General features: G+C 43.6%; 2 protein-coding genes across 4 annotated transcripts in view; one reads left to right on the top strand and one right to left on the bottom strand.

Moving 5' to 3' along the window:
- LOC139456394 (fibrinogen-like protein A) overlaps nt 1-13,253 on the top strand; it is a 68,684-nt gene extending 55,431 nt beyond the window's left edge. For both annotated transcript variants that reach the window (XM_071238085.1, XM_071238086.1), the window contains 3 exons: nt 237-356; nt 3,395-3,532; nt 11,065-13,253. In XM_071238085.1, the coding sequence (XP_071094186.1) occupies nt 237-356; nt 3,395-3,532; nt 11,065-11,504 (698 nt within the window). In that variant the 3' untranslated portion in view covers nt 11,505-13,253. The remainder of the gene's footprint in view (nt 1-236; nt 357-3,394; nt 3,533-11,064) is intronic.
- Nucleotides 4,791-10,195, bottom strand: LOC139456395 (uncharacterized). Of its 2 annotated transcripts, XR_011652529.1 has the most exons (3): nt 8,958-10,195; nt 5,511-6,748; nt 4,791-5,464 (listed from the first exon to the last, which is right to left on the bottom strand). XR_011652529.1 is itself a non-coding variant. In XM_071238087.1 (2 exons), the coding sequence occupies exons 1-2, from the start codon at nt 9,838-9,840 to the stop codon at nt 6,669-6,671; spliced, it is 963 nt and encodes a 320-aa protein (XP_071094188.1). In that variant the 5' UTR covers nt 9,841-10,195; the 3' UTR covers nt 4,791-6,668. The 2 variants fall into 2 exon arrangements, 1 of the variants encoding a protein (XP_071094188.1); XM_071238087.1 differs by having other exon boundaries at nt 4,791-6,748.
- Nucleotides 13,254-14,397: the final 1,144 nt, after the last annotated feature.

Genomic DNA, 14,397 nt, shown 5'->3' with positions numbered 1-14,397 from the left:
GGTAATGTACACGTCTACTAGCCGTATTGTATGTTGGTAGTGTACACGTCTACTAGCCGTATTGTATGTTGTCACCGTTCACGTCTACTTGCCGTATTGTATGTTGGTAATGTACACGTCTACTAGCCGTATTGTATGTTGGTAGTGTACATTTGGACCAGCCGTATCAAATGTCGGCAGTGGAGTGTACATGTTTCGTTGATCTGCATCTCACGTTGTTGTGACGTTGTTTACAGACTGCCACGAAGTGTATCTTCAAGGGGGTCTGAAGTTTGAGGGGGACTACCAGATTCTCATCAAGCCGGACGGGGCCCCCGCCCCATTCAAGGCCGTCTGCAGGGTCTTCAACAACTGGGGTAAGTGCAGCGGACTACCGGGTAAACATTTCTCAGTAAGCGCTCGTAAAATATACTGAAGGCCGGGTAATACACGTAATCATGTCTGCTTATCGCCTGCAGTTCTGTGAACGATCGCAGTTTGTTCGTCAGGAGCTGGTGTGCAAACAGCTGTTGTTATTACATGAACCTTGCAAATATATAATTAACAAAATGTAGAATTATATATTACATATCATATATCTTCACTTAATAAGTAAAAGAGAACAAACATCTAAATCTGTCATTGATTACAGGGGTGGGTGGTCAGGGGGAATCAGGTGAGGGTCACCAAAAATATTTTGGTGGGAGGGTCATAAACATAATGCACATATTTGGGGAGGGTCATGAACAAATGGACATTTAATGATAATATAGAAAGTGTTATTTCATTTTTATTTTTTCATGTAAAAACCTGTGGAGGGTCGTCCAAACGCTGCTGTAGCCTAGGTTGCTAGGTAATCACCCTGCTACTGTAGCCTAGGTTATCTAGGTAATCATGCTGCTGCAGCAGCCTAGGCTGCTAGGTAATCATCCTGCTACTGTAGCCTAGGTTATCTAGGTAATCATCCTGCTGCAGTAGCCTAGGTTGCTAGGTAATCATCCTGCTGCTGTAGCCTAGGTTGCTAGGTAATCATCCTGCTGCTGTAGCCTAGGTTATCTAGGTAATCATCCTGCTGCTGTAGCTTAGGTTGCTAGGTAATCAACCTGCTGCAGTAGCCTAGGTTGCTAGGTAATCACCCTGCTGCAGTAGCCAAGAATGCTAGGTAATCACCCTGCTGCTGTAGCTTAGGTTGCTGGGTAATCACCCTGCTGCAGTAGCCTAGGTTGCTAGGTAATCACCCTGCTGCAGTAGCCGAGGTTGCTAGGTAATCACCTGCAGCAGCCTAGGTTGCTAGGTAATCACCCTGCTGCTGTAGCCTAGGTTGCTAGGTAATCACCCTGCTACAGTAGCCAAGGTTGCTAGGTAATCACCCTGCTGCTGTAGCCTAGGTTGCTAGGTAATCACCCTGCTGCAGTAGCCTAGGTTACCGTGTGTCCATACACTCTTATGGACAGATGTGTTTCGCTTCATTCTTACTGATGTGGTTGGCACACGCGTGTCTCTCCAACTTAAATGACTCACGTGGTGGACACGTGTACATCTGTGCATTCTGACTGATGTGAAAGACACGTGTGAGTTGCTACTCTCTCATGTGATGGATGCGTTAGTGTCCCTTACTTCTGACAGATGTGATGGATGCGTGAGTGTCCGTTACTTTGGACTGATGTGATGGATGTGTGAGTGTCCCTTGCTTCTGACTGGTGTGATGGATGTGTGAGTGTCCCTTGCTTCTGACTGGTGTGATGGATGAATGAGTGTCTCTTATTTCTGACTGATGTGATGGATGTGTGAATGTCCCTTACGTTTGACTAATGTGATGGATGCGTGAGTGTCCCTTACTTCTGACTGATGTGATGGATGTGTGAGTGTCCCTTGCTTCTGACTGGTGTGATGGATGTGTGAGTGTCCCTTGCTTCTGACTGGTGTGATGGATGTGTGAGTGTCCCTTGCTTCTGACTGGTGTGATGGATGTGTGAGTGTCCCTTACTTCTGACTGATGTGATGGATGTGTGAGTGTCCCTTGCTTCAGACAGATATGATGGATGTGTGAGTGTCCCTTACTTCTGACTGATGTGATGGATGCGTGAGTGTCCCTTGCTTCTGACTAATGTGATGGATGCGTGAGTGTCCCTTACTTCTGACTGATGTGATGGATGTGTGAGTGTCCCTTGCTTCTGACTGGTGTGATGGATGTGTGAGTGTCCCTTGCTTCTGACTGGTGTGATGGATGTGTGAGTGTCCCTTACTTCTGACTGATGTGATGGATGTGTGAGTGTCCCTTGCTTCAGACAGATATGATGGATGTGTGAGTGTCCCTTACTTCTGACTGATGTGATGGATGCGTGAGTGTCCCTTGCTTCTGACTAATGTGATGGATGCGTGAGTGTCCCTTACTTCTGACTGATGTGATGGATATGTGAGTGTCCCTTGCTTCTGACTGGTGTGATGGATGTGTGAGTGTCCCTTGCTTCTGACTGGTGTGGTGGATGTGTGAGTGTCCCTTACTTCTGACTGATGTGATGAATGTGTGAGTGTCCCTTGCTTCAGACAGATATGATGGATGTGTGAGTGTCCCTTACTTCTGACTGATGTGATGGATGCGTGAGTGTCCCTTGCTTCTGACTAATGTGATGGATGCGTGAGTGTCCCTTACTTCTGACTAATGTGATGGATGCGTGAGTGTCCCTTACTTCTGACTGATGTGATGGATGTGTGAGTGTCCCTTGCTTCTGACTAATGTGATGGATGTGTGAGTGTCCCTTACTTCTGACTGGTGTGATGGATGTGTGAGTGTCCCTTGCTTCTGACTGATGTGATGGATGTGTGAGTGTCCCTTACTTCTGACTGATGTGATGGATGTGTGAGTGTCCCTTGCTTCAGACAGATATGATGGATGTGTGAGTGTCCCTTACTTCTGACTGGTGTGATGGATGCTTGAGTGTCCCTTATTTCTGACTGGTGTGATGGATGCGTGAGTGTCCCTTATTTCTGACTAATGTGATGGATGTGTGAGTGTCCCTTATTTCTGACTGATGTGATGGATGCGTGAGTGTCCCTTATTTCTGACTAATGTGATGGATGCGTGAGTGTCCCTTATTTCTGACTGGTGTGATGGATGCGTGAGTGTCCCTTATTTCTGACTAATGTGATGGATGTGTGAGTGTCCCTTATTTCTGACTGGTGTGATGGATGCGTGAGTGTCCCTTATTTCTGACTGATGTGATGGATGCGTGAGTGTCCCTTACTTCTGACTAATGTGATGGATGTGTGAGTGTCCCTTATTTCTGACTGGTGTGATGGATGTGTGAGTGTCCCTTATTTCTCACTGGTGTGATGGATGCGTGAGTGTCCCGTTTTTTTGACAGATGTGATGGATGCGTGAATGTCCCTTATTTCTGACTGATGTGTGTTTCAGGATGGACGGTGATCCAACGACGACAGGATGGATCAGTCGATTTCTACCGGTCGTGGGCGGACTACAAGGTTGGGTTCGGAGACAAACACAAGGAGTTTTGGCTGGGAAACGACAACCTGCATTATCTGACAACACAAGGTATGTATCAAGCTTCCATCCCCCATCATACATTATATGGAACACGAGTGTGTAACGACCATTATACGACAACTAAACGACCATTACACGACTACTACATGACTACCACACGACTACTACACGACTACAACACAACTACTACACGACTATCACATAACCACTGCATGACTATTATGCATCTACTACACGACTACTACACAATTATTACACGACTACTACACAATTATTACACAACTAATATATGACTACTACATGTCTACTACACAATTATTACACGACTACTACACAATTATTACACGACTACTACATGACTACTACACGACTACTACACAATTATTACACGACTACTACACAATTATTACACGACTACTACGTGACTACTACACGAATATTACACGACTACTACATGTCTACTACACAATTATTACACGACTACTACACAATTATTACACGACTACTACATGACTACTACACGACTACTACACAATTATTACACGACTACTACACAATTATTACACGACAACTACATAACTACTACACGAATATTACACGACCACTACATTACTACTAGACGACTACTACATGATTATTACACGACTTCTACATGATTATTACACGACTTCTACATGACTACTACATGATTATTACACGACTACTACATGATTATTACACGACTTCTACATGATTATTACACGACTTCTACATGACTACTACATGACTACTACACGACTACTACATGATTATTACACGACTTCTACATGACTACTACATGACTACTACACGACTACTACATGATTATTACACGACTACTACATGATTATTACACGACTTCTACATGACTACTACACGACTACTACATGATTATTACACGACTTCTACATGATTATTACACGACTACTACATGACTACTACATGATTATTACACGACTACTACATGATTATTACACGACTTCTACATGACTGGGGGTAAGGGGGTTAATGTCTCTGAACATGTGGTATTCTGAATAGCATTGGTTCTCAGTGCCGAATGATTTGGCAAATACCTTGTGTAACCAAGAAATCTTTAGATTGTGAATAATTATTGTTTCTCAGCGGTGACCTGGCTGGTCTAGTGTGTCATTGTACTGTGGGGAGACATAGAGTTGGTGCTCATTGTCACTGTCATATTGAGTATGAACACTGCAACATAATATTTAAATTATTTTGACATTTTTATGAACAAATACAATTTGTTACATGAATAGTTGTTGCATACAAAGTGAACACATTGCCATTTTGAAGTACATATACACAGTGCACTATACAGAGTGTGTTGAAGGATATTGTGACACAGTGCATCACAACCAGATAGGAAACAGAACACAGTCGAGTGTGCAGACAAGATACGGCAAGGTACGGGAGATACTAAACCTTTCTTGGCCACTCATGAATATACAGCATCAAATATCATATATAAAGTACAAGCTCGGTTTAAGTGAACAAATTATGCATAATAAGTAATTGATAATTGTCGATAATAATGACAATTCATGCAACAAAATTGTTCTGTTAAAATTGGGTAGGTTTGTTATCATTTGTCCTCACCAAGGAAAATAAAATAAATGTTGGGACCAAACAGTGAGTCCATGACCTACACCAGTCTCAGATGTCGCCCACCTACTGTTGACATCCATGACCTACACCAGTCTCAGATGACGCCCACCTGCTGTTAAAATACATGACCTACACCAGTCTCAGATGACGCCCACCTGCTGTTGAAATACATGACCTACACCAGTCTCAGATGACGCCCACCTGCTGTTGAAATACATGACCTACACCAGTCTCAGATGACGCCCACCTGCTGTTGAAATACATGACCTACACCAGTCTCAGATGACGCCCACCTGCTGTTGAAATACATGACCTACACCAGTCTCAGATGACGCCTACCTACTGTTGATGTCCATGACCTACAACAGTCTCAGATGACGCCCACCTGCTGTTGAAATACATGACCTACACCAGTCTCAGATGACGCCCCCCTGCTGTTGAAATACATGACCTACACCAGACTCAGATGACGCCCACCTGCTGTTGAAATACATGACCTACACCAGACTCAGATGACGCCCACCTGCTGTTGAAATACATGACCTACACCAGTCTCAGATGACGCCCACCTGCTGTTGAAATACATGACCTACACCAGACTCAGATGACGCCCACCTGCTGTTGAAATACATGACCTACACCAGACTCAGATGACGCCCACCTGCTGTTGAAATACATGACCTACACCAGACTCAGATGACGCCCACCTGCTGTTGAAATACATGACCTACACCAGATTGACATGACGCCCACCTGTTGTTGACGTCCATGACCTACACCAGACTCCCAATACGTGTACTTAGGTTCTGTAGTACACAACCAATGTTCGAAGACGATGCAAATCATTGCCCAGATAAATACATCATGACTTTTTGCAATACCCAATCTTGTTACACGTAACAACTGCCGCACTATGTCGGTAGCACAGGCATTGTAGCGTCCATCTTCTAGTCATTCTTTAAGAGGTGGTATCAGTGTTTCCTTTAGTTATTGCTCTTGACGGTTCCTGACTGACAAGCTCGGTATCTGGAAGTACTGTTTTAATTCCTGACCTGGTGGGATCGGTGATAAGACACTACTACAAGACACAGTTGGAAGGACATGGTTACATACGTCATGCGGAGTACTTCTGATGTTTGATGTTTATCTAAATACTTTGCGGCATACCTAATAGGCTGAACTTGATTTCCCCCGTGTCAGCAGTAGTTGTTAAGTGACCATGCTGTGAGCACATGTGGGTATGTTCATGAACACTATTACCGTAATGTGTTGGCCATAGGAAGATGTCTGGGCATACTCTTCTTGAAAGGCCCCTTAGATAACACTAGACTCGAGTGTCACATACATGTGGACGTCCTTACACTGCCTTAGTGCCACGTACCACCTGCGAGACGACAAACTTTGTGCCACTGTCGTCCTATTATGTTCCCTGTACTACCGATTCCCAGTTGTGTAGCTCTCTGTGATCCGGGATGAGCTAGCTACCCTTTGTCCGTGTTGATTATGCCGAGCTGGTCACTGGCCGTCGTCTGTGGTCAATTGGTCAGGCTGTGATCAGGCTTCTGTTGCCCTCAAGGTCCCGTTTACCATATCGGACGTCATACTTGAAATCCTTTCCCGTCTCTGTAAACAGATAATTTCCGTATTGATATGTACATGTACTTATAATCTAACTAATGCATTTATCCATGACCTAAGCCTATGACATAAACACATGTATGTCACACCCCAATGACATAAACACAAGTATGTCACACCCAAATGACATAAACACAGTATGTCATACCCCAATGACATAAACACAAGTATGTCACACCCAAATAACATAAACACAAGTATGTCATACATCAGTGACATAAACACAAGTATGTCACACCCCAATGACATAAACACATTATGTCATACTCCAGTGATATAAGTATGCAAACTCGATAACCGGAAACGTCACTTTTTCACTGGTGCACAAACCAGCGAACAACATAGATTCCTTTGATCATTTTGATGTTGGAAACCACGTTGTAGTAGATGAGTGAAGTGGTACAATGTTAACAGTGTTGCCAGGGTGGTACACGGGTACCAGCTGGTTACAGATTGATAGTATCGAAGTAGGAAGTTGACTGTCACAGATACAGCGTTCAAATCACATGCCCATGAACATTTTCTTGACGAATGATAACGAGCTGTTTTATCAGAAGTCGTACTAGGAAAGTCACACCATCTACTCTCAGTAGAAATGTGTAAAGCAGTCTGGCTCTAGACGCCAAAACGACTCACAAATCACAAAGCGTACACACCTTGTTCAAAAGTTGAATGACAAATTGTTCCATCAAATCAAAACACGAAGATAACTGGTTACCAGGTCAAGCATTTTCTATGAAGAATTACTGTCGCCTCGATCCTGAGCGTTCTAGCCAACACGTTGAACACAGTCACAGCGCAGCGTAATTTGTTCCTAAAACTCCTGTGTCGCATAATAGCAACTCATGCGAAACGGTCAAATCGCCAGGAGACAACAGACAGCAATCTCAAATGGTCCATGTTTCTGGTGGCGTCAGCAATTTGTTTGTCGAAAATAATACGATTAATCTTGTTATACATCTAAGTCCGCTTTCTGTCAACTGCCATAGGTCTGAGTTTCAATGAAAGGGACAGTGACTAAAATGTTCTGTTGTTATCTATCCGCCATACATGAGAGCGCTACTTGGTTCGAATGACTAAAAGTTGTGAAATTACACCACAGATATAAGCAAATACAACAGAAGAAATCGTCATAGTTGGAATTACCGTCGTATTGGTTCAAATATTCTACAACACACCGTTCATTCGTTTTGTTTATCGAAGAGTTCCAGGAACCTATTTTCCCAAAGGAGTTATGAGGTGTTTGTTTTTTGCTTCACTATATGCATCTGTACGCGTAATGTACCGTAAGATTTCCACAATATCGGTGTATGTGTTTTCTTAATTGGGAAAACTTTAAGACTGACATGATAAGTTTATAAGAGAAATATCCACTTCGTCCTGTTAACTCTCCATCTGGTTGGAGGGTGCTTCTGGGCTGATCCTGATGACTGAGTATGCCTTCTGAATTGCGACAATATTCTCGCGCTGTGACAATACTTGACCTATACAGGAATAGCAACGTATTCGCCAGTATGTATCAGGTGGATGGTTAATGCAATATACGAGTGGCCTCATTACTACTGGCCAACACACGTGTACGTGATGGTGTATACAGGCCTGCACAATACATCTCACCAGCCTTTATGTGACAGTTGAAGTCACTTCGTGTTACATTAGCATAGGAATTATGAAACCGCAACAGTACAACATACTGTCAGCTCTCAGATTTACATTTCCACATAAACAGAAAGTTTGCCATTGATAAGATTTTCATATATGCTTGGTATTGTTGAGCCTGGCGCTATATTGTCCACTGATAATTACACATAACACATACTGTCTACTTAAGTTATTTCATGATTCCCTTTCAATCATGTGTTACTATTTTGAAGGATCATCAAATCAGTGCCCTGTTTCCACAAGCCTACGATGGTTATATAATGTATCGAAGTCGTAACTAAGAAGGTATTAATTGTTAAGGGGGATTATCCAGCATATTTTAATCTCTACTCTATAAAAAGAGTGAGTAAGTCGGGTTTAACGCCGCTTTGAACAGTATTCCAGTTAAGTCACGGCGTCTATTAAATGAAAATACGATAGACCCATTCGCTACCCCAGCTTCTTTAGAATCGATCCGTTCAATCATAGTACATTCATCTGCGATAGCATATATTGGACAAAAGAGGACATTTTACAACGTGACGCCACTTACTCGGGTCGACGTAATGTCCTTCGAACTGCCTTGTGGGGACTGGGTCCATAGTGGCTGTGTAGGATCTCATCCCTGGGCTGCCCCGGACCTGGGGCGGGGGGCTGTACTCGAACCTGCTGTAGTAGGCACTATTCCTGGTGGGTAGGTCCCGTGTGATCACCTCCCTCGTCCTGGGGGGCATCCCCTTGTAGGGGGGATCTCGCACCGGTGTCCTCCGCATCATGTTCCTGTCTGGGTCTTTGAAGTGGAGCGGCGTGGGGGCCGGGTTCCGGTAGTAGGAGGAGTAACGTCTCTGTAGCACTTGGCTGACGCTGTCGTACTGGGTGATGGTGGGATAGTTGCCCTTCGTCTCCGCGAAGTCGTCCTGAGCTTCACCGATTGTCGTTAACGTTGGTGTTGTCACTACCTTTGATCTTTGGGGCTGCTCAAGAAGATTCAGGTCCAACTTTGGAACCTTGACCTTGTCAGGGGCTGAGTTAGGAGGTGGAGCCACACTCTGTAGTTTCTTGGCTTTCATGCCAACATAGGGCGGGGCGGTCTTAGCGGACATCGGCGGCCTTGGCGGGAGACTCATGGGTCTGTACGAGTTCTTGTCAAATGGAGGTTCATATGTCTGCACCGTCCAGGGATACGCGAACACATCGTCCTGGGCTGGCTGAAGGTGATGCTTCTCCGGGTGAGGACACCGTATCTCGTCATACACCATGGACGGGATCTGGATGCTGGATGGCTTGGGGTAGCACGTGCAGCTGTAAGGGTCATTGGGGTCATACCCAGGCATGTGCATGTGCCCCGTGTCGCTCACCAGGTCCTGCCAGACCGCCATCTCTAGACGAGGGGTCCGCTGTAGCCGCCGGCTGTCGAAGCCATTCCTTCGATACATGGTTGGAAGGGAATTCTGAGTAGGTTAGACGTGACGAAGAACTAATAACACACGCTGCAGTCAAACAACAGTTGGTCCACACGAGAATTTTCTGTTTTCAAAATTAGGAAGCCATATTAGTCCTTTGTGACATTAGCTTCACATAACTTTTATGTTTGTTTCCAGAACCTTCTCTGTGTTGTTTCTGGTATATCTACACATTCTCTTTGAGTACACTCATACACACGTAGTTCTTCTAAATGTCTGTGAGATCCTTAATTCCATCAGTTGAAAGCTGGTATTCCACGTTCCAGTGTTGCTGCACTAAGGACACATATCTGACTGAACTCCTACCAACTGAACCAGAAGCCACCAAAGATTCACATTCCAACAGAGTTTAACCCGCACATGCGCAGTGACGTTATATTCAGCACAAATGTATATAGCGGTAGTATTGAGACATGTCTTTAGAAAGGCAAACATTGTCGACTGACAATGCCTATACCAAACATCACAAGTCGTCCATAGTAACTATTTGTTAACACCGATCATTGAATGGACAACAAATAAAAGCCCATGTTATTTGCTTTGGTCGTGACGTGTTCATTCAAGGGTATAGAGTCAACAAGAGGCTTTCCTTGCTGCACGTTTAATCATAGAAAACGGTGTCTTTATAACGCTTGTCAATAGCAGGCTTTGTGTTGTCTATTTCAATACTGGTCATCAATTACCTGCTATGAAGAGGGATCATAGCAATGTCAGTTAGCGGGGCAGGTTCTTTGTGGGATGGGACATACATTCTCTTTATTCGTGCAAACTATGACGAGTTAATGTCATCCAAATACCATGAAAATACCCAGCAAAAAAGGTGAACGTCACGTGCACCACTCAGTGCCTGAGGTGCCAGCCGTATGTTACTCGTGTTATATAATACCAACCCGACTTGCCCCAGAGAGAAACTACTGACAATGTAGGCTTGCTTGAATGAGGGCACACGCCATTTACTAGCGATATGACATTTATAGACGGACAAATTTTTACATCTGTGATATCTCATTCGGTTTACAGGACACATCTTAGATTCGACCGAAATCCAAATCTAAAGACCGCGAAACAGTGACAAGATTGTTACTTAAGGGGAGATTATTATTATGTACAGATTAAAATAAAAATGCAGCAGAGAGGGTTTGGGCGATCCTGTTTATTATTATTATTATTGTTATTATTATTATTATTAATTTTCAGGTGACACGATGCTGCTGATCGAGATGCAGGACTGGGACGGCAAGAAATACGTGGCAAACTACGATCATTTCAGCATCGACAATGAGACCAAGTTGTATCGACTTCATGTCAGTGGTTACCATGGAAACGCCGGCGACTCTTTGACGTCCCACTGGGAGAACCATGACGGCATGGCGTTCAGCACTAAGGACAAGGACAACGACGGCCGCTACTACGACAGCTGTGCACACCACTACCACGGCGCATGGTGGTTCAAAAACTGCTTCGACTCCCACCTGAACGGCAAATACTACACCAAGGGTTTCCACAGAAACTACTTCCAGCGTGACGGGATTCAGTGGAACAGCATCCATCAGTATTCGTCCCTGAAGCAGGTTGAGATGATGCTGAAGCCAGCAGAACAGCCCAAGCCTACCGCCAAGATCAGCAACGACGTATGAGACGCTCTCAGTACCGCGACACCACCCACCACCAGCCTGGCTCTTCTACCAAAAGACATCACGAAAATATGTGTATCCGTAAGCTGACGGAACATTACATTGGAATCGTGTTAGTAAGACATGGTGGTGACTAGCTTGTTGTCCACTCTAGGCATATGCTACTTAACTGCCACTTGAGACGTTAGGGGGCACGGGTACCCGGATGCAATAATAACCACGTCGCCATTTTTGATATTTTCAGTGTTGTCGGACATTCAAATACGCACATTTTCTGCGCAATTTCTGCTTCGTGTATGTTGTTCTGAGGACTAGCACAAAGAATTTTCAAGTCTCAATTTTGATGGATTTTACAGTGGATCTTACTCATCTCGATGTGACGTGTTTTCTGAAAAATATCCTGAATGACGAAGGTCAAATATGATTTTTGATCGTGAATTTAACCAAGTGTGGAAACTGGATGCACCTCAGACGATGAAAAGAGTTGTGGATGTACTCTACATTGTGTTGCTAAGGTGTAATCATGTGCAACGGTTGTTGTATCAAGTACGTTTATTATGTTCATATTTTCAACTTTGCATGCAATTATGCAGTGCCTTTTTTCAAGATACTACGTTCAGTTCATAGACATTGTGGAACCGGAGGAGGCGGAAACGCCATGCAATGTGTTCAAGTTCAAAAGATTCACCGGCTTCCAGCATGCGCAGGGATACCCGGAAGTCCATGTGGAGAGACAATCAGAGGAGAGGATGTCTGATACAGACAGCGTGTGACCGAGAGACAGATCTGACCGTGCATGACGGAAGATGCAGTTATTTCTTGTACATAGTATGTTTTCTCACAGTATTATCCTTATGTCTCAATGATAGATATTGTTTGTTTTTGTGTCGTCTTGCGCAGCACGCCCTGTCGGAGCGAGACATAATGCTACAATGTTGCATTAATTCTGATTAGGTGGCAAGTGAATTATTTCATTATTCAATCAAATCCAAAAGTGCGCTCAAAACTTTAGAATTAAGATATAATCCTGATCCATACATGATGAACATTAATAATTTATTTTCCCTAATCTTTTAGGTTTTTTTTAAACGTTTGAGATTACTTTGCAAAATGTGTCCTTAATTATGTAGGAAAGAATTTGTTGTTGAAATGGTTTTATCATATTTGTGTACAGTTTGTAAATACAGGGACATTGAGCACGCCGATCTTTAGTGTAGCCGAATTGATGTAGTTCCTGCTGGTGGGATTAAATGTGCCAAATCACAGTGAAGTATAGACAAGTACAACCACGAGACACCAGTATCAGAAATCGCTGACTACCTGTACAAGAGACTCTCTTGAAACAAATCACAATCTGAATTCTGATGCTATATACTAGTATTTATGTCTTTGTCATTGTAATTTTTGGCACATCAACAGTAGAAAAGAAATGATTCATAGCTTACACAAACCCGTACACATACATATGGTTGTACTTCAAATAATGTTGCTTTTGAAACCGATTGTGCATTTTCTAGATTTCCATCGACGTTGTTGCAGAAATAAACTGTGAATAAATACTTGATACAGTTCATTCTTTGATTTCCATGTGTTGTAAACATTTATTTGACAACAGTCACGTGTTCTGTCTCAACGGATATTGATAAGTTCGCCCTAGGACAAGTGCCTCACTTTATAATCTGTATTTTGTCTCTTGTAGAATCTATAAGTTCTCTTATTTCTGTAGGAATAAAAGTTGTTGATTTTTTTTTATTTTAACGTGTTTCTCCATTATTTGCTGCTGTGTAGTGTACGAGTGAGTGAGTGAGTGAGTTGGGTTTAACGCCGCACTTAACAGTAGTTCAGTTGTATCACGGCGTGTCGGGAATGCTTGTCTGAAACGTTTACCACTTTGGTGAAACTCACGAGGATAGCTATGGTGTTGACAAACCTAGAAATCAGCAGGGAGAATTGGGATACAAACCCACGATCATAGGTTTCTGGCTAGCCTAAGGGACGCAACTGTGCATATGTACAGCCCCAGCAGATCACAATGACACTGCCTGCAACAAACATATGATCGAAACATATCGGAGTTCCTTGACTTCTTTTCACTAGTCTGTTGAGTATTATTCACAGCCAGCTTGTGTTCTGCACCACGGGGAAGTGAGTGAATGCTGGTCACGTGGAGGAAAGCCGTCGCTGTGGCGCCATGTAAATAACAGTGTTTGGGACAGACAAACCAGTGTTCGAAATCATGATCAACGACCCACAACGTCGGAGCAACATGACACGCAATCCACCAAATCACCGAGCCTGACCACCAAATCATACTTTGCTCTTTCGACAGTCAGGGTATACAGATGACCTATATTCTTCCCTGGAAATCCCACGGGTAGCACTCCACCCCGTCGAGGGACGATGTATTCTTCCCATGATTCTCAGTGGGAGACGAGCATGATTAACTCTCCGAATTATCCATCTGGACACTCGGTTTGAGACTGGCGGACGAGCTGTTGCACCTTCCTAATGCCCCCGCGCAGTCCGACTGGAGACCGCGAGGTCAGAGAGGTGTGGCCCGCCCCGTACATTACTTTACTGTATGTAAAACCATCACACGTTAGATAAACACAGAAGTATTTGCACTTCTAAACAGTTCTACTAAGTTCATCAGCTGACCGTCATGCAGCTACAATACCAGTTCGCATGTTAAAGGTAATAGTAGATGTTAGAGCAAGACTCCTCAGTGGTGAGCATGTCAGGTGATATACACTATGTAAACCGTGGTAGTGATGGCCTTGCAGACCATTGTGACATCATCGGTTACCATGGTGTCATAATTAAAGTTCACCAATAATCTCTCTGTCAATAACACTCGTCAATAGAAGTTTAAAACGTCTCGGATATATATTACGTA

This window comes from Haliotis cracherodii, unplaced genomic scaffold (assembly GCF_022045235.1).
Source record: "Haliotis cracherodii isolate W230 unplaced genomic scaffold, xgHalCrac1.p SCAF_11, whole genome shotgun sequence".
Classification (NCBI taxonomy): Eukaryota; Metazoa; Mollusca; class Gastropoda; order Lepetellida; family Haliotidae; genus Haliotis; species Haliotis cracherodii.
The sequence above is the reverse complement of the archived record's forward strand: the minus strand, read 5'-3'. Positions and strand labels throughout refer to the sequence as shown.

What these genes read in the sequence shown, in the direction of transcription:
- LOC139456395 (XM_071238087.1), bottom strand. Translation starts at nt 9,840, where the DNA reads ATGTATCGAAGGAATGGCTTCGACAGCCGGCGGCTACAGCGGACCCCT. An exon ending in AGGACATTACGTCGACCCGA is followed by an intron (nt 6,749 to 8,957) that starts GTAAGTGGCGTC and finishes ATCTGTTTACAG; the next exon opens with AGACGGGAAAGGATTTCAAG.